The sequence below is a fragment of the Agelaius tricolor genome, unplaced genomic scaffold (assembly GCF_023055355.1).
Source record: "Agelaius tricolor isolate 1412-34295 unplaced genomic scaffold, bAgeTri1.0.p SCAF_99, whole genome shotgun sequence".
In the NCBI taxonomy this organism is placed as follows: Eukaryota; Metazoa; Chordata; class Aves; order Passeriformes; family Icteridae; genus Agelaius; species Agelaius tricolor.
Window position 1 is genome coordinate 53194 of NW_027269359.1, and position 24456 is coordinate 77649.

Consider the following 24456-nt stretch of genomic DNA (forward strand, 5'->3'; position numbering starts at 1 on the left):
ATGGTCCTGGATCCCAAAAAATCCAAAAATCCAAAAAAAAAATCCCCAAAAATTTTGAAAAATCCAGAAAATAAATCCCAAAAACCAAACAAAAAAAAAAAATCCCAAAATCCCCCCCCAAAAAAACCCAAAAATCAAATTGAAATATCCCTGAAAAAGCCCCAAAAATTCCATGAAAATCTCCCAAAATTTACCTCAAAAAATAAAAATTTTTTGGTGGCAAAAAAAGGAATTTGGAGTCGGTTTTTTGGGGGGGTTCAGGACAATTTGGGCATTTTTGGGCAAATTTTGGGTCATTTTGGGGGGATTTGGGTGATTTTGGGCCGTTTGAGGTCAATTTTGGATCATTTTGAGGAAATTGTTTCTTTTTTGGGACATTTTTGAGGGATTTTGGGTCATTTTTGGGCCATATTTGGAGATTTTAGGCCCATTTAGGGGCCATTTTTGGGACACTTTTTGGGGAATTTGGGGCGTTTGAGGCCATTTTTTGGGCCATTTTAGGGGAATTTTTGCTTTTTTGGGCCAGTTTTGGGCCATTTTTGGGAAATTTGGAGGATTTCGAGGTCATTTGAGGCAATTTTGAAGTTTTTGGAGCAATTTTTGGGTCGTTTTTGGGTCATTTTGGGCAATTTTTAGGGAATTTTGCTCCATCCGCGCCCGTCCCGGGGGGGTCGCGTCCACTCCGCGCGGGGGGGGGGTGTCGCCCTCCCCCTCCCCTCTCCCTTCCCCTCCGTCACTTCCGGTTCGCGGCCCCTTTAAGAGCCCCTCCCCCCCCTTTTTTAGGGTTCCCCCTCCCCCCCGTCCGGGAAATTTTGGGGTCTCCCATGAGGGAAGGGCCCAAACCCCCCTCCCCTCCCCCCACATGGTTCAGTCCAGCCACGCCCCCTCCTCCCTTTAGCCGCGCCTCCTCCGCCATTAAATGAATCAAACCCTCAGAGGGGGCGCGGCTTGAACCCTCCCAACCAATCCCCGCCCGGCTTTGAGCTCTCAACCAATCACCGCGCGGCGTGGGTGGGGCTTAGAGCGGATCAAACCAATGGCAGCGCGGGGGGGAGGCGCGGCTTGGGCCCTTTTAAAGCGGTGCCGGGCGGGGGAGGCCTGAGCGGAGCGCAAAGATGTCGGCGAGTCACGATAGTCGGTGCGATAGCGGGGGGGGGGGGGGTGGGAGGGGTGCCGGGACCGCGGGGGGGGGTGGGGAGAGGGGAGGAAATCGCGACCCTTTGGCGGTGGGGGGAAGCGGCGATTCCGGGCTCCCGCCGCGATTTTCTGAGGGGAACTTTGGCGTTTTTTCTCTTTTTTGCCTCAGTTTTGGCCTTCCCGCCCTTCTCCGCGTGGGTTGTTGGGGAATTTCCGGGCTTTTCCTTTTTCCCTCGGTTTTTTTTCGCTTTTCTTACCTTACCCCCCCCTCCCCCGCCCACGTGGTCGCCGCCGCGCGCGCCTCCATTGTCCTGGCGGGCGTGGTGACGTCACGTGCGGCGCGCCCGCTGATTGGTCGGTTACTAAGGCTTTTTAAGCGGAAAGGGGCGGGGCTTTCGCGCTGTGGCGACTTCCGGTGGCGCCGCGTGGTCGGAGAGGAACCGGGGGGGGGGCTGAATCGACTTCCGGTCACGTGGCACGGGGAGCGCGGGAAATTCGCGATTTGGCGTCAGTAACGTCACGGTCCCGGCGTGCTGACGTCATGGGTGATTGGTTTTTCCCCCCCGGCAGATCTCGCGAGAGCGGCCCTGAGGGGATGGAGCCGGACGGGGTCATCGAGGTCAGAAACTGGGAGCGACTGGGAGGGGTTAAAGTGAAACTGGGAGGGACTGGGAGGGACTGGGATGGACTGGGAGGGTTAAAATCAAACTGGGAGGGGTTAAAGTTAAACTGGGAGGGATTGGGCCTAACTGGGATAGACTGGGAGGGGTTAGAGTTAAACTGGGATGGACTGGGAGGAGGCGCAGCCCTACTGGGATGAACTGGGAGCAACCAGGAGGGTTAAAATCAAACTGGGAGGGAACTGGGATGGACTGGAAGGACTTAAAGTCAAACTGGGATGGGTTAAAATAAACTGGGAGGGAGCTGGGCCAGACTGGGATGGGTTAAAATCAAACTGGGTTAGACTGGGATGGACTGGGAGGGGTTAGAGTTGAACTGGGAGGGGTTAAAGCCATACTGGGATAAACTGGGAGGGGACTGGGCCTTACTGGGAAGGCTCCAAACCAAACTGGGTCCGACTGGGCTGCACCAGTACCAGTTTATACTGGTCCTTACTGGTTTGTGGGGCCCTCCAGACCTTTATACCAGTCCTAACTGGGTTTTACTGGTTTGTGGGGATCAGCACCAGTTTATACTGGTTTTTACTGGTTTGTGAGGGGATCTTTACTGATTTCTATGGGTTTTTGGGGGGTCCTTACTGGTTTGTGGGGGTCCTTACTGGTTTGTACTGGTGCCCGTGGGTTTGTGGGGGGGTCAGTGCTGCCGCGGGCCGGCCCTCACTGGTCTGTACTGGTCTGTACTGGTGCAGAGCAACTGGCACGAGGTGGTGGACAGCTTCGACGAGATGAACCTGTCGGAGGCGCTGCTGCGCGGGATCTACGCCTACGGCTTCGAGAAACCCTCGGCCATCCAGCAGAGGGCAATCCTGCCCTGCATCAAAGGTAACACCAGTATAAACCAGTATAGACCAGTATAGACCAGTATGGATGGGTATGGATGGGTATAGAGAGCTCAGTGTGGCCTGGTACAGCCATGGCTTCGAGAAACCCTCGGCCATCCAGCAGAGGGCAATCCTGCCCTGCATCAAAGGTAACACCAGTATAAACCAGTATAGACCAGTATGGGCTGGTATGGACTGGTATTGGGAGGTATGGATGGGTATGGATGGGTATGGACAGCTCAGTGTGGCCTGGGACAGGCACGGCCTGGAGAAACCCTCGGCCATCCAGCAGAGAGAGATCCTGCCCTGCATCAAAGGTAACACCAGTATAAACCAGTATAGACCAGTATGGGCCGGTATGGACTGGTATTGGGGGGTATGGATGGGTATGGATGGGTCAGCATGGCCTGGGACAGGCACGGCCTGGAGAAACCCTCGGCCATGCAGCAGAGGGCAATCCTGCCCTGCATCAAAGGTAACACCAGTATAAACCAGTATAAACCAGTATAGACCAGTATGGACGGGTATGGATGGGTATGGACAGGTCAGTGTGGCCTGGGACAGCCATGGCTTCGAGAAACCCTCGGCCATGCAGCAGAGAGCAATCCTGCCCTGCATCAAAGGTAACACCAGTATAAACCAGTATAGACCAGTATAGACCAGTATGGGCTGGTGTGGGCCGGTATGGATGAGTATGGACAGGTCAGGATGGCCTGGTACAGCCATGGCTTCGAGAAACCCTCGGCCATCCAGCAGAGAGCGATCCTGCCCTGCATCAAAGGTAACACCAGTATAAACCAGTATGGACCAGTATAGACCAGTATAAACCAGTATAGACCAGTATGGATGGGTATAGAGAGCTCAGCATGGCCTGGTACAGCCATGGCTTCGAGAAACCCTCGGCCATGCAGCAGAGAGCAATCCTGCCCTGCATCAAAGGTAACACCAGTATAAACCAGTATAGACCAGTATGGACTGGTATAGACCAGTATGGATGGGTATGGATGGGTATGGAGAGCTCAGTGTGGCCTGGGACAGCCATGGCTTCGAGAAACCCTCGGCCATGCAGCAGAGAGCAATCCTGCCCTGCATCAAAGGTAACACCAGTATAAACCAGTATAGACCAGTATGGGCCGGTATGGACTGGTATAGACCAGTATGGGGGGGTATGGATGGGTCAGCATGGCCTGGGACAGGCACGGCCTGGAGAAACCCTCGGCCATCCAGCAGAGGGCAATCCTGCCCTGCATCAAAGGTAACACCAGTATAGACCAGTATAGACCAGTATAGACCAGTATAAACCAGTATAGACCAGTATGGACTGGTATGGATGGGTATGGAACAATATGGGCTGGTATGGGCCAGTGCAGGGCTCAGCTGTGCATGGCTGTGCTCACCTGTGTGTGCAGTCACACACCTGCGCTCACCTGTACTCATGTGACACACCTGTACACACCTGTACACACTTGTACACACCTGTACACACCTGTACACACGTAGCTCACCTGTACACGTGTCACACCTGTACACACCTGTAACCCACCTGTATACGTGTACTCACCTGAACACCTGTGCTACACCTGTACACACCTGTACACACGTAGCTCACCTGTACACTTGTGTCACACCTGTACACACCTGTACACACCTGTACACGTGTACCATACCTGTACACATCTGCCACACCTGTACATATGTACCACACTTGTACACGTGTACCACACCTGTACTCACCTGTATACATCTGCCACACCTGTACTCACCTGTACATATGTACCACAACTATACACATGTACCATACCTGTACACATCTGCCACACCTGTACTCACCTGTACTGACACACCAGTACTGGCACACCTGTGACACACACACCTGTAGGGACACTGACACACCTGTACTGACACACCTGTAGGGACACTGACACACCTGTGACACACACACCTGTACTGACACACCTGTGACACACACACCTGTAGGGACACTGACACACCTGTACTGACACACCTGTAGGGACACTGACACACCTGTGACACACACACCTGTACTGACACACCTGTGAGACACACACCTGTACTGACACACCTGTGACACACACACCTGTAGGGACACTGACACACGAGTATTAACTCACCTGTTCACACGTGTATTTACCTGTCTCCCTCAGGTTACGATGTGATTGCACAGGCGCAGTCGGGCACAGGTAAAACCTGTGACACACACACACACACACACATATTAACACACATGTTCTCACCTGTTCATTCCAGGCTATGACGTCATCGCGCAGGCGCAGTCGGGCACAGGTAAAACCTGTGACACACACACACACACACACACCTGTTCACACCTGTTCACACGTGTATTTACCTGTCTATTTCAGGCTATGATGTCATCGCGCAGGCGCAGTCGGGCACAGGTAAAACCTGTGACACACACATGTTCACACCTGTATTTACCTGTCTATTCCAGGTTACGATGTGATTGCACAGGCGCAGTCGGGCACAGGTAAAACCTGTGGCACACCTGTACACACTCACACCTGTGACACACGTGTATTTACCTGTCTATTCCAGGCTATGACGTCATCGCGCAGGCGCAGTCGGGCACAGGTAAAACCTGTGACACACACACACATGTATTAACACACATGTTCACACGTGTATTTACCTGTCTATTCCAGGCTATGACGTCATCGCGCAGGCGCAGTCGGGCACAGGTAAAACCTGTGACACACACACACATGTATTAACACACATGTTCACACGTGTATTTACCTGTCTATTCCAGGCTATGACGTCATCGCGCAGGCGCAGTCGGGCACAGGTAAAACCGCCACCTTCGCCATCTCCATCCTGCAGCAGGTGGAGCTGGAGCTCAAGGCCACGCAGGCGCTGGTGCTGGCGCCCACCCGCGAGCTGGCGCAGCAGGTACGGACCAGTATAAACCAGTATAAACCAGTACGGACCAGTACGGACCAGTCTGGACCAGTCTGGGGGGGTTTGGAGGGGTTTACACCAGTACAAACCAGTACAGACCAGTATGGATGGGTGTGGGGGTGTGCACACAGCGCCCTCTGGTGGCTGCGGGAGGGGGTGGCGCCTGTGCAGGGACCAGTTTGGACCAGTGTAAAACCAGTTTGGACCAGTATAAAACCAGTTTGGACCAGTTTGAACTGGTTTGGAGGTGTTCGGACCAGTACAGAGCTGTCCCATTAAGTCCAAACCAGTATAAACCAGTATAACCCAGTCCAAACCCGTCTAACCCAGTATAACCAGTCCAACCCAGTCCGAACCAGTATAACCCAGTCCCAGTGACCCCAAACCAGTATAAACCAGTAAAATTCAGCTTTAATGGCTTCAGGCCAGTATAAACCAGTATAGGCCAACTTCAATGGGTCCAAACCAGTATAACCCAGCCCAAACCAGCATAAACTAGTATAACCCAGTATAACCCAGTATACCCCAGTTTAACCCAGTCCAACCCAGTCTGAACCAGTATAAACCAATCTAAACCAGTATAACCCAGTCCCAGTGACCCCAAACGAGTATAAACCAGTAAAATTCAGCTTTAATGGCTTCAGGCCAGTATAAACCAGTATAGGCCAACTTCAATGGGTCCAAACCAGTATAACCCAGCCCAAACCAGCATAAACCAGTATAACCCAGTATACCCCAGTCCAACCCAGTCCAACCCAGTCTGAACCAGTATAAACCAATCTAAACCAGTCTAACCCAGTCCAAACTGATCCAAACCAGTCCAAACCAGTATAACCCAGTATACCCAGTCTAACCCAGTCCAACCCAGCCCAAACGGATCCAAACCGGTCCAAACTGATCCAAACCAGTCCAAACCAGTATAGACCAGTATAAACCAGTCCAAACCAGTATACCCCAGCCCAAACTGATCCAAACCAGTATAGACCAGTATAACCCAGTCCAAACCAGTGCCCCCCCGCCGCCTGGGCAGGGCGTGGCCCCGTGGCCCCGTCCCGAATCCGGCGGGGGCAGAGCCAGAGCCCCCCAGTTCATCCCAGTCCGGCCCCAGTGCCCAAACTGGTTCATGCCTGGGGCACACGCCATGACGTCATCACCGGGGGCAGGAAGTGACGTCATCACTAGGGAGGAAGTGACGTCATCATGGGGACAGAGCGGGTGCCCCCCAGTTCATCCCAGTCCGGCCCCAGTGCCCAAACTGGTTCATGCCTGGGGCACACGCCGTGACGTCATCACCGAGGGCAGGAAGTGACGTCATCACTGGGGGACGAAGTGATGTCATCATAGTGGGAGGAGGAAGTGGCCTCATCATAGTGAGGGGGAAGTGATGTCATCGTGAGGGGGAAGTGACGTCATCACAAAGGAGGAAGTGACGTCATCCTGAGGGGAAGTGATGTCATTGGGGGTGACCTCATCGCCGGCCCAGATTGGGAAAGGGGAGAAATAAAAAAGGGAATTGAATTTTTGGGGGTTTTTGAAGGGATTTTGTTTTTAAAGGATTTGGAGGAATTTTGGGGGTTTTTGCGGGGGGGGCGTTTTTGAACATTTGGGATTTTTTGGGGGATTTTTTTGGGGGCGTTTTTGAACATTTTTGGGGTGGTTTTGGTGTTTTTTTTTAAAGGGAGTTTTGGGGTTTTTTTTGGGGGGGGAGATTTTTGAACATTTGGGATTTTTGGGGGTTTTTTTGGGGGGGGAGATTTTTAACATTTTTGGGATTTTTTAGGGGTTTTTGGTGGTTTTTTTTGGGGGGCGTTTTTAAACACGTGGCTGTCAGGACCTTGGTTTAGGTCCTAAAATTCGCATTTTTAACAGGATTTTAAGGAAATTTTGGGATTGTTATGTGGGGTTTTTTTTGCTCCCGTTACATCACTGATGATGTCACTGATGACGTCCCTGACGATGTCACAATCCAGGATCTGACAATGGCTGTCAGGACCTTGATTTATGTCCTAAAATTCGCATTTTTAATGGGATTTTCCCGGGATTTTGGGTCCCTTTACCGCAATTTCCCCATTTCTGGTGACATTTAAATGGGTTTTTTTTCCCTCCCATGACGTCACCGCTGACGTCACAGATCCAGGAACTGACGCTGGCTTCCAGGCCCTTGATTTAGGTGCTAAAATTCCCATTTTTCCCGGGATTTTGGCTCTCTTTACCGCAATTTCCCCGTTTTTAACGATATTTAAATGGGGTTTTTTTTTTGCTCCCATGACGTCACTGATGACATCATTGATGATGTCACAACCCAGGAAATTACAATGGCTGTCAGGACCTCTAAAATTCGTATTTTTAATGGGATTTTAACGGGAATTTAACAGTATTTTGGGTCTTTTTAATGTAATTTCCCCAATTTTAAAGATATCTGAGTGGGTTTTTTTTTTGCTCCCATGACATCACCAATGTCGTCACTGATGATGTCACGACCCAGCAAGTTACGATGGCTGTCAGGACCTTCAATTATGTCCTAAAATTCTCATTTTTAATGGGATTTTAATGAACTTTTGGGTCCCTTTAACGCAATTTCCCCATTTTTAACGATATTTAAGTGGGGTTTTTTGCAGCTGTGATGTCATTGATGATGTCACAATCCAGGAAGTGACGCTGGCTTCCAGGCCCTTGATTTAGGTGCTAAAATTCACACTTTTAATGGGATTTTAATGGGGTTTTGGCTCTTTTTAACGTAATTTCTCCAATTGTAACGATATTTAAGTGGGGTTTTTTGCAGCTATGATGTCATTGATGACGTCACAATCCAGGAAGTAAGGCTGGCTTCCAGGCCCTTGATTTAGGTGCTAAAATTCGCATTTTTAATGGGATTTTCCCGGGATTTTGGGTCTCTTTAACGCAATTTCCCCGTTTTTAATGATATTTAAGTGTGGGATTTTTTTTTTTTTTTTTGCATTGATGACATCACTGATGATGTCACAATCCAGGAACTGACGCTGGCTTCCAGACCCTTGATTTAGGTGCTAAAATTCCCATTTTTAACGGGATTTTGGGTCTCTTTAACTCAATTTCCCTGTTTTTGATGATATTTAAGTGGGGTTTTTTGCACCTATGACGTCATTGATGATGTCACAATCCAGGAAGTGACGCTGGCTTCCAGGACCTTGACTTAGGTGCTAAAATTCACACTTTTAATGGGATTTTAATGAAATTTTGGGTCTCTTTACCGCAATTTCCCCATTTTTAATGATATTTAAATGGGGTTTTTTTTCCCACCTATGACGTCACCGCTGACGTCACAGATCCAGGAACTGACAATGGCTGTCAGGACCTTGGTTTAGGTGCTAAAATTCCCATCTTTAATGGGATCTTAATGAAATTTTGGGTCTCTTTAACGTAATTTCCCCGTTTTTAATGATATTTAAGTGGAGTTTTTTTTTTGCTCCCGTGACGTCACCGATGACATCACTGATGTCACGGTTGACATCACAATCCAGGATCTGACAATGGCTGTCAGGACCTTTAATTATGTCCTAAAATTCCCATTTTTAACGGGATTTTGGGTCTCTTTACCGCAATTTCCCCATTTTTGGTGATATTTAAACGGGGTTTTTTTCCCTCCCATGACGTCACTGCTGACGTCACACTCCAGGAACTGACAATGGCTGTTAGAACCTCTGACATTTGCATCTTTAATGGGATTTTGACGGGATTTTAATGCGATTTTCCCGGGATTTTGGCTCTCTTTACCGCAATTTCCCCATTTTTGGTGATATTTAAACGGGGTTTTTTTCGCTCCCATGACGTCACCGCTGACGTCACAGATCCAGAAGGTGGTGATGGCGCTCGGGGACTACATGGGGGCCTCGTGCCACGCCTGCATCGGCGGCACCAACGTCCGGGCCGAGGTGCAGAAGCTGCAGCTGGAGGCGCCGCACGTGGTGGTGGGGACGCCGGGGCGCGTCTTCGACATGCTCAACCGCAGATACCTCTGTGAGTGACCCGAAATCCCGGAAATTCACCCCAAAAATGGGGAAATTCACCCCAAAAATGGGATCCGGCGGCCTTGAAAACCCCAAAAACGGCACCTGGGGGGGTGAAAACGGGGGAGAAGTGGGCGAGAAATGGGGAAAACAGCAAGAAATCGGAATTTAATGTGGGGTTTGGGAGGGGTTTGAGTGATGGGTTTTGGGTGAGTGATCCTGAAAATGGGGAAATTCACCCCAAAAATGGGGAAATTCACCCCAAAAATGGAATCGGCGGCCTTGAAAACCCCAAAAACGGCACCTGGGGGGGCAAAAATGGGCAAAAAATGGGCGAGAAATGGGGGAAAACAGCAAGAAATCGGAATTTAATGTGGGGTTTGGGAGGGGTTTGAGTGATGGGTTTTGGGTGAGTGATCCTGAAAATGGGGAAATTCACCCCAAAAATGGGGAAATTCACCCCAAAAATGGATCCGGCGGCGTCGGAAACCCCAAAAACGGCACCTGGGGGGGTGAAAACGGGGGAGAAATGGGCGAGAAATGGGGAAAAAACGAGCGAGAAATGGGGAAAAAATGGGGAAAAATCAGAATTTAAGGTGGGGTTTCGGAGGGTTTGAGTGATGGGTTTTGGGTGAGTGACCTGAAAACCCGGAAATTCACCCCAAAAATGGAATCCTCGGCCTTGAAAACCTCAAAAACGGCACCTGGGGGGGTGGAAACGGGGGAGAAATGGGCGAGAAATGGGGAAAACCAGCAAGAAATCGGAATTTAATGTGGGGTTTCGGAGGGTTTGAGTGATGGGTTTTGGGTGAGTGATCCTGAAAATGGGGAAATTCACCCCAAAAATGGGGAAATTCACCCCAAAAATGGAATCGGCGGCCTTGAAAACCCCAAAAACGGCACCTGGGGGGGTAAAAACGGGGGAGAAATGGGCAAGAAATGGGGAAAAATGGGGAAAATATGGGTAAAATATGGGCAAAAAATGGGCAAAAAATCGGAATTTAGCATGGGGTTTGGGAGGATTTGAGTGATGGGTTTTGTGTGAGTGACCCCGAAATCCGGGAAATTCACCCCAAAAATGGAATCGGCGGCATCGGAAACCCCAAAAACGACACCTGGGGGGGCAAAAACAGGCAAGAAATGAGGAAAAAAAGGCCAAAAATGGGCAAAGCTTCAGTTGGAAATGGGGTTTGGGGAGGGGTTGGAGTGATGGTTTTTGTGTGAGTGATGCTGAAAATGGGGAAATTCACCCCAAAAATGAGAAAATTCACCCCAAAAATGGAATCAGCGGCGTCGGAAACCCCAAAAACGGCACCTGGGGGGGCAAAAACGGGTGAAAAATGAGCGAGAAATGGGCAAAAAAATCAGAATTTAAGGTGGGGATTGGGAGGGTTTAATTGATGGGTTTTGGTGTGAGTGACCTCAAATCCTGGAAATTCACCCCAAAAATGGAATCCTCGGCATTGGAAACCCCGGGAACGACACCTGGGGGGGCGGAAACGGGGGGAAAATGGGCGAGAAATGGGGGAAAATGAGCAAAAAATGGGGAAAAATCTGAATTTTCACTCTTTTTTGACGATTTTTCTCCGATTTTCGCCGGGTTTTTTGTGAATTTCTGAATTTCGTGGATTTTGGTGATTTTTGGTGAATTCTGGGTCCCCCCCAGTGATGATCTGCCCCTTGTTCGTGGGGTTTCTGGTTAAAAAAATCTCAATTTTCGCCCATTTTTCGCCGTTTTTTCGCCGTTTTTTCCCCGATTTTCCTCGGGTTTTTTGTGAATTTGTGAATTTTGTGGATTTTGGTGATTTTTGGTGAATTCTGGGTCCCCCCCAGTGATGATCTGCCCCTTGTTCGTGGGGTTTCTGGTTAAAAAAATCTCAATTTTCGGCCATTTTTCGCCCTTTTTTCGCCGTTTTTTCGCCGATTTTCGCCGGGTTTTTTGTGAATTTGTGAATTTTGTGAATTTTGTGGATTTTGGTGAATTCTGGGTCCCCCCCAGTGATGATCTGCGTGTCACCTGACCCCGGGCTGGCTCCTGGCCCCGCGTCCTGCGCGGCCCCGGCCCCGGCCCCGGGGGCTGATCTGAGCCACCAGGGCTGAGGGGGGGACCCAAAACCGCCCAAATTCACCCCAAAAATCCCAACTTCAGCCCAAAATCCACCCCGAAAAAATCCGGGTTAAAACCCCCCAAAAATCCCCCAAAAAACACCACAAAATTCGCCCCAAAAAGCTCTAAAATAATCCAGAATTTGCCCCAAAATTCACCCCAAAAATCTGGGTTGAAACCCCCCAAAAATCACCAAAAAAGCCCGCAAAATTCGTACCCAAAAAGCCTCAAAATTACCCAGAATTTTCCCCAAAATTCACCCCAAAAATCCCCAAAAAAGCCCACAAAATTCGCCCCAAAAAGCTCCAAAATAATCCAGAATTTGCCCCGAAATTCACCCCAAAAATCTGGGTTGAAACCCCCCAAAAAAACCCCACAAAATTCGCCCCAAATAAACGCAAAATTACCCAAAATCTACCCCAAAAATCTGGGTTGAAACCCCCCAAAAAAAACCCAAAAAAAACCCAAAAAATTCGCCCCAAAAAGCCTCAAAATTACCCAGAATTCGCCCCAAAATTCACCCCAAAAATTCAGCTTGGGACCCCAAAAACCTCAAAATTTATCCCAAAAATTTACCCAAAACCCCAAAATTTATCCCAAAATCCTGGGCTGGAACCCCAAAAATTTCTAAAGTTCGCCCCAAAAATTCCAAACCTTCTAAAAATCCCCAAATTTTACCAAAATCCCCAAAAACTTTTCCCAAAATCATCCCCAAAATTCACCCCAGAACCTTCATAAAAATATCCAAAAATTCTGCTAAAATCCTCATTTTTCCTCTATAAAACCCCCAAATTTTCACTAAAAAACACCAAATCCTCCAAAATCCCAATTTTTCCCCAAACCCCCCAAATTTCCCCCCAAAATTCTCCCAAAATCCATCTCAGACCCCTCCAAAAAATCCCCAAAACTCCTCCAAAATCCTTATTTTTCCTCTTAAAAAACCCCCAAATTTTCACTAAAACACCCCTAAAAAACCCCAAATCCTCCAAAATCCCAATTTTTCCCCAAATCCCCCAAATTTCTCCCAAAAATTCCCCCAAAAACTCCCCCAAAATCCATCTCAGACCCCTCCAAAAAACCCCCAAAACTCCTCCAAAATCCTCATTTTTCCTCTTAAAAACCCGCGAAAAAAACCCAAAAAAAAACCCAAAAAAACCCCAAAAAACCCCAAAAGACCCCGAACCTCCTGAAAACCCCCGATTTTCCCAAAATCTGCGTTTTTAGCCCCAAAATTCATCAAGATGTTCGTGCTGGACGAGGCTGACGAGATGCTGAGCCGCGGCTTCAAGGACCAGATCTACGACATCTTCCAGAAGCTGAGCGGGAACACGCAGGTGGGGGGACCCCAAATCGCCCCAAATCCGCCCCAAAACCGCCCCAAAACCAAACCCCGACCTTTTTGAACGGTTTGGGGCAAAAAACCCCAAAAGAAACGGCCCAAAAAAAGCCCCAAAATTCGAAGATTTCGCCCCAAAAATTCCGAGCGGTGCCGGCGCAGCGACCCCTGGTGGCCGCCGTGGGTAAGGGCGGATTTGGGGATTTTCGATTTTTTTGGGGGGAAATTTTGGGGTTTTGGGGGGAAATTTTGGGGTTTTGGGGGTTTTAAAAGGGGTGGGGAAATCCTAAAAGGTTTTTGGGGGAAATCTGCAGGATTTTGGTGGGGATTTTGAGGGGAATTCCATGGGGATTTTGGGGAAAATCCGGGATTTTTGGGAGGGGTTTGGGGAGGGTGTGGGGTCCCTCTGATTCTCCAGGAGAATTTTGGGGGAAATTTTGGGAACATTTTGGGGGGTTTGGGAGGATTTGGGGTCCCTCAAATTTTCCAGGGGAATTTTGGGAATTTTTGGGGAAATTTTGGGGGAATTTTGGGGGTTTTGGGAGGATTTTTTGGGGCGATTTTTGGGGATCTCTGTGGGATTTTCGGAATGGGCTGAGGAATTTTGGGGGAAATTTGGGATTTTGGGTGAAAATCTGAGGGGTTTTTTTTGTGATTTTTGGGGGAGGATTTTGGGATCCGGTTTTGATTTTTTTAAAGACTTTTGGGGGGAATTTTGGGATTTTCAGGGGGGGTTTGGGAAGAATTTTGGGGTCCTTTTCCTCTTTTTTTAGGGTCCCTTTTTGTTTTTTGGGGTTTCTGTCCCAGTTCTGGGAACCCTGACCCCATTTTTTGGGTTCCTTTCCTATTTTTTGGGTTCCCAAACCCATTTCTTGAGGTTCTGAGCCCATTTTTGGGGCATTTTCCCATTTTCTGGGATCCAGCCCCGGTGCCCTGGAGGTCACCAAGAACTTCAGGAAATTTTGGGGTCCTGACCCCGTTTTTTGGGGTCCTTTTCCCGTTTTTTGGGGTCCTTTTCCCGTTTTTTTTTTTTTTTGTATTTTCTCCATTTTTTCTGATTCTGACCCCCAATTTTTTTGTATGTTCCCCGGGTTTTTTTTTTGTATTTTCCCAAATTTTTTTTGTATTTTCCCCCTTTTTTGTGTGTGTTTTTCCCTTTTTTTTTTTTTTTTTGTATTTTCCCTATTTTTTTTTGCTATTTTCCCCATTTTTTTAGCGTTTTTCCCCATTTTTTTCCATTTTTCCCATTTTTGCCGTTTCTGACCCCATTTCCGTGCCCCCCAGGTGCTTCTGCTGGAGGTCACCAAGAACTCCCTGAAATTTGGGGCTCCTGACCCCATTTTCTGTGCTATTTTCCCCATTTTCTGTGCTATTTTCCCCATTTTCTGTGCTATTTTCCCCATTTTCTGTGCTGTTTTCCCCATTTTTTGTGCTGTTTTCCCCATTTTTTTTTATTTTTCCCATTTTTGGCATTTCTGACCCCATTTTCGGGCTCTGCTGTCGGCCACAATGCCCTTGGAGGTCACCAAGAACTCCCTAAAATTTGGGGTTCCTGACCCCATTTTCTGTGCTATTTTCCCCATTTTTTTTTGTATTTTCCCCGTTTTTTGTGCGGTTTTCCCCATTTTTTTTGCACTTTTCCCATTTTTGCCGTTTCTGACCCCATTTCCGTGCCCCCCAGGTGCTTCTGCTGTCACCCACGATGCCCTTGGAGGTCACCAAGAACTCCCTGAAATTTTGTGCTCCTGACCCCATTTTCTGTGCTATTTTCCCAATTTTCTTTTGTATTTTCCCCATTTTTTTATCATTTTTCTCGGGGTTTTTTGCATTTTTCCCATTTCTGCCGTTTCTGACCCCATTTCCGTGCCCCCCAGGTGGTTCTGCTGTCGGCCACGATGCCCCTGGACGTCCTGGAGGTCACCAAGAAGTTCATGCGGGACCCGATCCGGATCCTGGTCAAGAAGGAGGAGCTGACGCTGGAGGGGATTCGCCAGTTCTACATCAACGTCGAGAGGGAGGTGGGAACTGGGGCTAATTCCGGGATTTTTGGGCAATTTGGGCATTTTTGGGCAATTTGGGCATTTTTGGGATTTTTTGGGATTTTTTGGGATTTTTTTTTTGATTTTTTGGGATTTTTTTTGGATTTTTTTGGGGATTTTTTGGGATTTTTTTGGGGTTTTTTTTGGTTTTTTGGGGATTTTTTGGGGGGGATTTTGGGGTTTAAAGTGGAATTGAATTGGGTTTTTTGAGGGTTTTTTTAGAGCCGTTTTGGGGCATTTTAGCTGAATTTTAGGTCAATTTTAGCTCCATTTTGGGTCAATTTTAGCTCAATTTTGGGTCATTTTTGGGTCATTTTAGCTCCATTTTGGGTCATTTTAAGGAGTTCTGGGTCCATTTTGGGTCAATTTTAGCTCCATTTTGGGTCATTATGGGTCATTTTTGGGTCATTTTAAGGAGTTCTGGGTCTATTTTAGCTCCATTTTGGGTCATTTTCGAGAGTTTTGGGTCTATTTTAGCTCCATTTTAGGTCATTTTGAGTCATTTTTGAGTCATTTTAGCTCCATTTTAGGTCAATTTTAGCTTCATTTTGGGGCATTTTGAGTCATTTTTGGGTCATTTTAAGGAGTTCTGGGTCCATTTTGGGTCCATTTTAGGGAGTTTTGGGTCATTTAGCTCCATTTTGGGTCACTTTAAGGAGTTCTGGGTCAATTTTAGCTCCATTTTGGGTCATTTTAGGTCATTTTTGGCTCATTTAGCTCCATTTTAGGTCCATTTTGGGTCATTTTAGGGAGTTTTGGGTCATTTTTGGGAGTTTTGGGTCATTTTAGGGAGTTCTGGGTCCATTTTGGGTCCATTTTAGGAAGTTCTGGGTCTATTTTAGCTCCATTTTGGGTCATTTTTGGGTCATTTTAGGGAGTTCTGGGTCCATTTTGGGTCCATTTTTGGCTCATTTTGGGTCATTTTTGGTCCATTTTGGGTCATTTTAGCTCCATTTTAGGTTCATTTTGGGTCATTTTTGGTCCATTTAGCTCCATTTTGGGTCATTTTAGCCCCATTTTAGGTCATTTTTGGTCCATTTTGGGTCCATTTTTGGGCCATTTTAGGTCATTTTGGGTCATTTTTGGTCCATTTTGGGTCCATTTTGGCCCCTTTGACCCTCCCCCGCCCCTCCCCCGCACGGTCCCAGGATTTGTGGGCGGGGCCTCCCCGTGCCCCCCCCGCAGTGACCCCGTGCCAGAGCGACCCCGGTGACCCCGGGTGACCCCGTGACCCCGGTGACCCCGGGTGACCCCCCCGGACCATGGGCGGCCCCTCCCCCACCGTGGGGCCGGCCCCTGAGCGGGGGGGACAGAATTGGAGATTTTGGGGCATTTTGGGGTGGTTTGGGGTGGTTTGGGCAATTTTTGGGTTGTTTTAGGGGAGTTCTGGGCAATTCTAGGGAGTTTTGGGTAATTTTAGGGGAGTTTTGGGTCATTTTGGGGGAGTTTTGGGTCATTTCGGGTCCATTTTGGGTCATTTTAGGGGAGTTTTGGGCATTTTTGGGGAGTTTTGGGCAATTTTAGGGGAGTTTTGGGTAATTGTGGTCACTCAGGGTCATTCCCCACCCAGGAGTGGAAGCTGGACACTCTGAGTGACCTGAGGGTCATTTTTGGGTCAGTTTTGGGTCAATTTTGGGTCATTTTTGGGTCATTTTGGTCAATAACTGACCATTGGTCACTCAGTGGTCACTCAGTGGTCACCCAGTGGTCACTCAGTGGTCACTCAGGGTCATTCCCCACCCAGGAGTGGAAGCTGGACACGCTGTGTGACCTGAGGGTCAATTTTGGGTCAGTTTTGGGTCAGTTTGGGTCATTCTTGACCAGTGGTCACTCAGTGGTCACCCAGTGGTCATTTGTCCACCCAGGAGTGGAAGCTGGACACGCTGTGTGACCTGGGGGTCATTTTTGGGTCAATTTTGGGTCAATTTGGTCAATAACTGCCCAGTGGTCACTCAGTGGTCACTCAGTGGTCACTCAGGGTCATTCCCATGCCCAGGAGTGGAAGCTGGACACGCTGTGTGACCTGGGGGTCACTCAGTGGTCACTCAGTGGTCACTCAATGGTCATTCCCCACCCAGGAGTGGAAGCTGGACACGCTGTGTGACCCGAGGGTCACTCAGTGGTCACTCAGTGGTCACTCAGTGGTCACTCAGTGGTCACCCATTGGTCACTCAGTGGTCACTCAGTGGTCATTCCCCACCCAGGAGTGGAAGCTGGACACGCTGTGTGACCTGGGGATCATTTTTGGGTCATTTTTGGGTCATTTTGGGTCATTAATGACCAGTGGTCACCCAGTGGTCATTTGTCCACCCAGGAGTGGAAGCTGGACACGCTGTGTGACCTCTACGAGACGCTGACCATCACCCAGGCCGTGATCTTCATCAACACCCGGCGCAAGGTGGACTGGCTGACCGAGAAAATGCACGCCCGGGATTTTACTGTGTCTGCAATGGTCAGTAATGGTCACTCATGGTCAGTGATGGTCAGCAATGGTCACTCTGGGGTCAGCTGGGGTCATCATGGTCAGTAATGGTCAGTAATGGTCAGCAATGGTCACTGGCTGACGGAGAAAATGCACGCCAGGGACTTCACTGTGTCTGCAATGGTCAGTGAGGGTCACTCTGGGGTCAGCTGGGGTCAGGGATGGTCACTCATGGTCAGTGAGGGTCAGTAATGGTCACTCATGGTCACTCATGGTCAGTAATGGTCACTCATGGTCACTCATGGTCAGCAATGGTCACTCATGGTCAGCAATGGTCACTGGCTGACCGAGAAAATGCACGCCAGGGACTTCACTGTGTCAGCAATGGTCAGTGAGGGTCACTCTGGGGTCACTCATGGTCATTCATTGGTCAGTAATGGTCACTCATGGTCAGTGAGGGTCACTGTGGGGTCACTCGTGGTCACTCTGGGGTCACTCAGGGTCACTCTGGAGTCAGTAATGGTCACTCCTGGTCACTCTGGGGTCACTCAGGGTCACTCGTGGCCTCTCTGGGTCACTCATTGTCAGTGTGGTTACTCTGGGGTCACTCGTGGTCAGTGAGGGTCAGGGATGGTCACTCATGGTCACTCTGGGGTCACTCATTGGTCACTCATGGTCACTCTGGGGTCACTCAGGGTCACTCATGGTCACTCTGGGGTCACTCATGGTCAGTAATGGTCACTCGTGGTCACTCATTGGTCACTCATGGTCACTCTGGGGTCACTCATGGTCAGTAATGGTCACTCATGGTCACTCATGGTCACTGGCTGACCGAGAAAATGCACGCCAGGGATTTTACTGTGTCTGCAATGGTCAGTGATGGGGTCAGCAATGGTCAGTAATGGTCACTCATGGTCACTCATGGTCAGTAATGGTCACTCATGGTCAGTAATGGTCACTCTGGGGTCACTCAGGGTCACTCATGGTCACTCTGGGGTCACTCACGGGCTCCAATTTTAGAAAATTTTTAAGGGAAAAAAATCATAATTTTAAGGGGTGGGGGAGGGGCAAAAACCCCGCCCCCAAATTTTGGGAAGTTCCGGGTGCTCGAAACGAGGAAATTTTGGGTGAAAATGGAGGAAATTTTGGGTTAAAATCGAGGAAAATTTTGGGTGAAAATCGGGGAAATTTTGGGGAAAAATCGGGGAAATTTTGGGTGGAAATCGAGGAAGTTTTGGGTGAAAATCGAGGGAATTTTGGGTGAAAATCGGAGAAATTTTAAATGAAAATTGGGGAAATTTGGGTGAAAATCGAGGAAATTTTGGGGGAAAATCGGGGAAATTTGGGTGGAAATCGGGGGAATTTTGGATGAAAATCGGGAAAATTTTGGGTTAAAATCGAGGAAAATTTTGGGTGAAAATCCCGGAAATTTTGGGTGAGGGAATTTTGGGTGAAAATCGAGGAAATTTTGGGTGAAAATCGCGGAAAATTTGGATGAAAATCGAGGGAATTTTGGGTTAAAATCAGGGAAAATTTTGGGTGAAAATCGAGGAAGTTTTGGGTGAAAATTTTGGGTGAAAATCGGGGAAATTTTGGGTAAAGATTGAGAAAATTTTGGGTGAAAATCTCGATTTTAACGGGGGGGAGGGGTTGTGGAGGCGGTGGGCGTGGCTCGTGTCTGACCCCGCCCCTTTCCCCGCCCCCAGCACGGGGACATGGACCAGAAGGAGCGTGACGTCATCATGAGGGAGTTCCGGTCGGGATCGAGCCGGGTGCTGATCACAACGGACCTGCTGGTAGGCCCCGCCCTCTGCCACGCCCACTGCCACGCCCCCGCCGCGATGGCCACGCCCCCACGCCCGAAAAATCCCCCAAAAAAATCCCTGCAAAAATTCAAAATTTTGGGGTTTTTTAACATCGAAATTTTGGGGTTTTGCCCCTGCCCCCGTCCCGCGCTGGCCCCGCCCCCGCGCCCGGAAAATCCCCAAAATCCCAAAAAAAATCATGAAAAAAAAATCCCCACATTTTGTTGGTTTTTTGAGGTTTTTTTTAATTTAAATTTGAGGTTTGGCCGCACCCCCGGAAAATTCCTGACCCTAAAATCCCAAAAAAAATTTCCCACAAAAATTCGAAATTTTGGGGTTTTTTAACATTGAAATTTTTGGGGGTCTTGCCCCTCCCCCACACCCATTTTCTTCCCATCCCCCACTCCTTTAAACCCCATTTTTCTCCCCAAAAAAACCCCAAAATTTTGGGGATTTTTTTGGTTTTTACTCCTCCCTTTCCCCTCCCCCACCCTCTTAAACCCCTCCCCCACCCCTTTAAACCCCTTTTTTCTCCCGATTTTTCCCCAAAAAACCCCAAAATTTGGGGAATTTTTTTTTCCCTCTCCCCTCCCCCACTCTTTGAGCCCCTCCCCCACCCTCTTAAGCCCCTCCCCCACCCTTCCCACCCCAATTTCCTCCCATTTTTTCTCTCCCAAAACACCCCCAAATTTCGGGATTTTTTTTTTGGTTTTTTTTTCCCGCCCCTCCCCCATTATTTCTCCGTGCCCCTCCCCCCCTGACGCGTTCCCCCTGCCCCTCCCCCAGGCGCGGGGCATCGATGTCCAGCAGGTGTCGCTGGTGATCAACTACGACCTCCCCACCAACCGCGAGAACTACATCCACAGGTGGGGGAGGGGCCAGGGGGAGGGGCCACGGGTGGGGGCGGGGCCTGGGGAGAGGGGGGAGGGGCCTGGGAGTGGGGGAGGGGCGAAAAAAACCCGAAATTTTGGGAGTTTTGCGGGGGGAAATTGGGAGAAAAATGGGGTTTGAAAGGGTGGGGGAGGGGCGAAAGAAACCCCTGAAATTTTGGGGTTTTTTTTTGAAGGCAAATGGGGGGGAAATGGGGTTTAAAAGGTGGGGGAGGGGCTCGTGGGGTGTGGGGGAGGGGCGAAAAAAACCCCGAAATTTTGTGGGGTTTTTTTGAGGAAAAATTTGGAGGAAAATGGGGTTGGAAAAGGGGAGGGGCTGAGGAGTGGGGGAGGGCGGAAAAAATCCCGAACTTTTGGGGGTTTTGGGGGAGTGAAAATGGGAGAAAAATGGGGCTTTTTAGGGGTGGGGGAGGGGCGAAAGAACCCCAAAATTTTGGGAGTTTTAGGGGAGAAAATGGGAGAAAAATGGGGTTTAAAAAGGTGGGGAAGGGGCGAAAAAAACCCTGAAATTTTGGGAGTTTTTTTGGGGGGGAAAATGGGAGGAAAATGGGGCTTGGAAGGGTGGGGGAGGGGCTGAGAGCTGGGGGGGAGGGGCGAAAAAAAAAAAAACAACGAAATTTTGTGGGGGTTTTTTTGGGGATTTTTTAGGGATTTTTCGGGGCTTTTTTGGGATTTTTTGGAGAATTTTTGAGGATTTTTGAGGATTTTTTTAGGGGATTTTTTTTGATTTTTTGGGGGGATTTTTTGGGGGGATTTTTTGAGGATTTTTAGGGGTTTTTGGGGATTTTTCAGGGGTTTTTTGGGATTTTTTTGGGGATTTTTTTGGGGATTTTTTTGAGGAGTTTTTCGGGATTTTTTGAGGGAATTTTTTGGGGATTTTTTTTTTTTTGATTTTATGGGATTTTTGAGGGATTTTTTTTTCTTTTATTTTATGGGATTTTTTTGGGATTTTATGGGATTTTCAGGGGATGATTTTTTTTGGGCGGGGGGGATTTTTTTGGGGATTTTTTTTTTGATTTTATGGGATTTTGGGAGGATATTTTTTTTATTTTTTTGGGATTTTTTAGAGATTTTTTTTTGATTTTTGGGGGATTTTTGGGGGATTTTTTTGGGATTTTTTGGGGCATTTTTTGAGGGAATTTTTTGGGATTTTTTTTTTTTATTTTATGGGATTTTTTTTGAATTTTCTTGGAATTTTTTAGGGATTTTCCCGTGATTCCCCCCCATTTCTGTCCCCTTTCCCTTTCCTTATCATCCAGGTGGGGGAGGGGTGGAAAAAACCCCGAAATTTTGGGATTTTTTCAGTGATTTTTTGGGGGATATTTTGGGGATTTTTCGCGGATTTTTTTTGCGGATTTTCTTGGAATTTTTTAGGGATTTTTCCGGGATTTTCCCAGCATTTTCCCCCCCATTTTTATGCCATTTCTCTTTCGTTCATATTTTTATTTTGCCCCCCATTCCAGGATCGGCCGCGGGGGCCGCTTTGGCCGCAAGGGCGTGGCCATCAACATGGTCACCGAGGAGGACAAACGGACCCTGAGGGACATCGAGACTTTCTACAACACGGCCATCGAGGAGATGCCGCTCAACGTGGCCGACCTCATCTGAGCCGCAGGGACACGCCCACGCCGCGGGGACACGCCCACTGCAGGGACACGCCCACACGGGGCCACGCCCACACACAGGGCCACGCCCACACGGAGCCCCGCCCATACGGAGCCCCGCCCCTGCACAGAGCCCCGCCCCCTGCCCCCTTTCTTCCCTTTTCTCCCGATTTTTTCCCGATTTTTATTCAAGTTTTTCTTTTTTTTTTTCCCGATTTTTTTCGGATTTTTTTCCCATTTTTTTTCTAAATTTTTATAACATTTTTTCTTCTTTTTTTCCTCTTTTTGCCCGATGTTTTTTCCTTTTATTTCCGATTTTTTCGGATTTTTTTCCCATTTTTTTCTAAATTTCTATTCCATTTTTTCTTTTTTTATTTCTGATTTTTTTCCTCTTTTTTTTCCCAATTTTTTTCCGATTTTTTCCGATTTTTTTCAGATTTTTTCCCATTTTTTCCCGATTTTTTCCTTTTTTTTTCTAATTTTTTTTTTCAAAATTTTCTCCTTTTTTCCCAATTTTTCCCCATTTTTTTCCGATTTTTTTTTATTTTTTCCCATTTCTTTCTAATTTTTTATTCAATTTTTCTTCTTTTTTTCCCCATTTTTTTCTAAATTTTTATTCCATTTTTTCTTCTTTTTTTTTCTCTTTTTTCCCGATTATTTTTCTATTTTTTTCTGATTTTTTCCCCTTTTTTCCTAAATTTTTATTCCATTTTTTCTTCTTTTTTCCCGATTTTTTTCTAAATTTTTATAACATTTTTTCTTCTTTTTTTCCTCTTTTTGCCCGATGTTTTTTCCTTTTATTTCCGATTTTTTCGGATTTTTTTCCCATTGTTTTTCTAAATTTTTATTCAATTTTTTCCTCTTATTTCCCGAATTTTTTTTCCATTTTTTTCCCATTTTTTTCGGATTTTTTTCCCATTTCTTTCTAAATTTTTATTCCATTTTTTCTTCGTTTCTTCCTGATTTTTTCCTCTTTTTTTCCCGATTTTGTCCATTTTTGCCCAATTTTTTCCGATTTTTTTCCTTTTTTTTCTAATTATTTTTTCAATTTTTTCTTCTTTATTTCACATTTTTTTTTCCCATTTTTTTCTAAATTTTTATTCAATTTTTTCTTTTTTTTCCCCAATTTTTTTCAGATTTTTTCCCATTTTTTTCTAAATTTCTATTCCATTTTTTCTTCTTTTCTTTCTGGTTTTTTTCCTCTTTTTTTCCCGATTTTTTACCAATTTTTTCCCGATTTTTTTTTGATTTTTTACCATTTTCTTCTAAATTTTTATTCAATTTTTTCTTCTTTTTTTCCTCTTTTTTCCCGACTTTTTTTCCATTTTTTTCTGATTTTTTCTCGATTTTTTCCCATCCTTTTCTAAATTTTTATTTAATTTTTTCTTCTTTTTTCCCAATTTTTTTCCTCTTTATTCCCGATGTTTTTCCTCTTTTTTCCCCCATTTTTTCTCTATTCTTTCCCCTTTTAAAAAACTTAATTTCCGTTATTTTCCATATTTTTTTCTGATTTATATTTAATTTTTTCTGGGATTTTTTTCTGGATTTTTTTCCCCTTTTTTTTTCCTTTTTTCCTGATTGTTTTTACAATTATTTCCGTTATTTTCTGGGATTTTATTTTCCATTTTTTGCTGATGTTTTTTTCCCCTCTTTTTTCCCCATTTTTTCTGCATTTTTTTCAGTATTTTTCTGAGGTTTTTTCCTGATATTTTTTCCCTTTTTTGCCGATTTTTTCCCTTTTTTCCCACTTTTTAAAGGTCATTTTGATGGATTTTTAAAAAATGGTGCTCTCACCTCTCCCCCTCCCCGCTCCCCTTCATTCCCTCATTTTTCTGGATTTTTAAAACAATTTTCCACTTTTTTAGGGTCATTTTTACCAATTTTAGGGCTGCTTTTTACCCCTCCCCTCCATTTTCCCAATTTTTCCCCAAAATTTCCCCTTTTCACCCCAATTTTTTGGGAATTTTTTGGGCTGATTTTCCCATTCTCCCCCCTCCTTTTTTCCCCATTTTCCCAATTTTTTAAATCTCTCTTTTTTCCTAAAATTTCCCCAAATTTTGGGGTTTTTTCATCCCCCTTTCCCCATTTATTTTTAGGTCAATTTTAGGGTTTTTTTCCCAAAATTCATCACTTTTTTAAGGGGTCCAAACCCACCCCTTTTTCCTTCATTTTTCCCCATTTTTTTTAGGTCAAAAAGTCACTTTTTTGGGATTTGGGGGAAAATCCCCTCTCCCACCCTTTTTTCTCCTCCTTTTTTCCCTTTTTTTTTAATTTTTTGGGAATTTTTTGGATTTTTTTAGGATTTTTAATTTTTTTTTTTAATTTTTTGGAAATATTTTGAATTTTTTGGGGTTTTTTTTGGATAAACGTCGCTTTTTGGGGGTTCCCCACCCTGCCCCTTCCCCTCTCCCCCACCCCCCTTTTGTAACGTTTATTTATTCAAATAAAAGCGATTTTGGGACAAAAGTTTCTTTATTTCAATTTTATTAAAACTTCAGGGGGGAGAGGGGAGGAGTAAAGGGGGGGGTGGCAAAATTTGGGGCTTTTGTAGCCCAAATTCGGGCCCAAAATTGGGTTAAAAAATCCCAAAATCCTCCCCAGAAATCAAAATGTTGGGGTTTTGACCCCAAAATCCACAAAATTCACCCCAAATTCAGGGGTTGGACCTTCTGGGACCCCAAAATTAGGGAGA

At 46.7% G+C, this 24456-nt stretch overlaps 1 protein-coding gene across 4 annotated transcripts; it reads left to right on the top strand.

Moving 5' to 3' along the window:
• The first annotated feature begins 1063 nt into the window (after window positions 1-1063).
• Window positions 1064-23913, top strand: EIF4A1 (eukaryotic translation initiation factor 4A1). 4 transcript variants are annotated; one of them, XM_071419099.1, is made up of 11 exons: window positions 1064-1138; window positions 1708-1756; window positions 2507-2639; window positions 5427-5566; window positions 9403-9571; window positions 12893-13002; window positions 14879-15022; window positions 17358-17495; window positions 19172-19261; window positions 20057-20136; window positions 21624-23913. In XM_071419099.1, exons 1-11 carry the CDS (start codon window positions 1116-1118, stop codon window positions 21766-21768), a joined length of 1221 nt encoding a protein of 406 aa, XP_071275200.1. In that variant the 5' UTR covers window positions 1064-1115; the 3' UTR covers window positions 21769-23913. The 4 variants fall into 4 exon arrangements, with proteins under 4 accessions (XP_071275200.1, XP_071275199.1, XP_071275198.1 ...); XM_071419098.1 differs by lacking the exon at window positions 1064-1138 and adding an exon at window positions 4804-4839 and having other exon boundaries at window positions 1181-1756; window positions 5463-5566; XM_071419097.1 differs by lacking the exon at window positions 1064-1138 and having other exon boundaries at window positions 1182-1756.
• The last annotated feature ends 543 nt before the right edge of the window (window positions 23914-24456 follow it).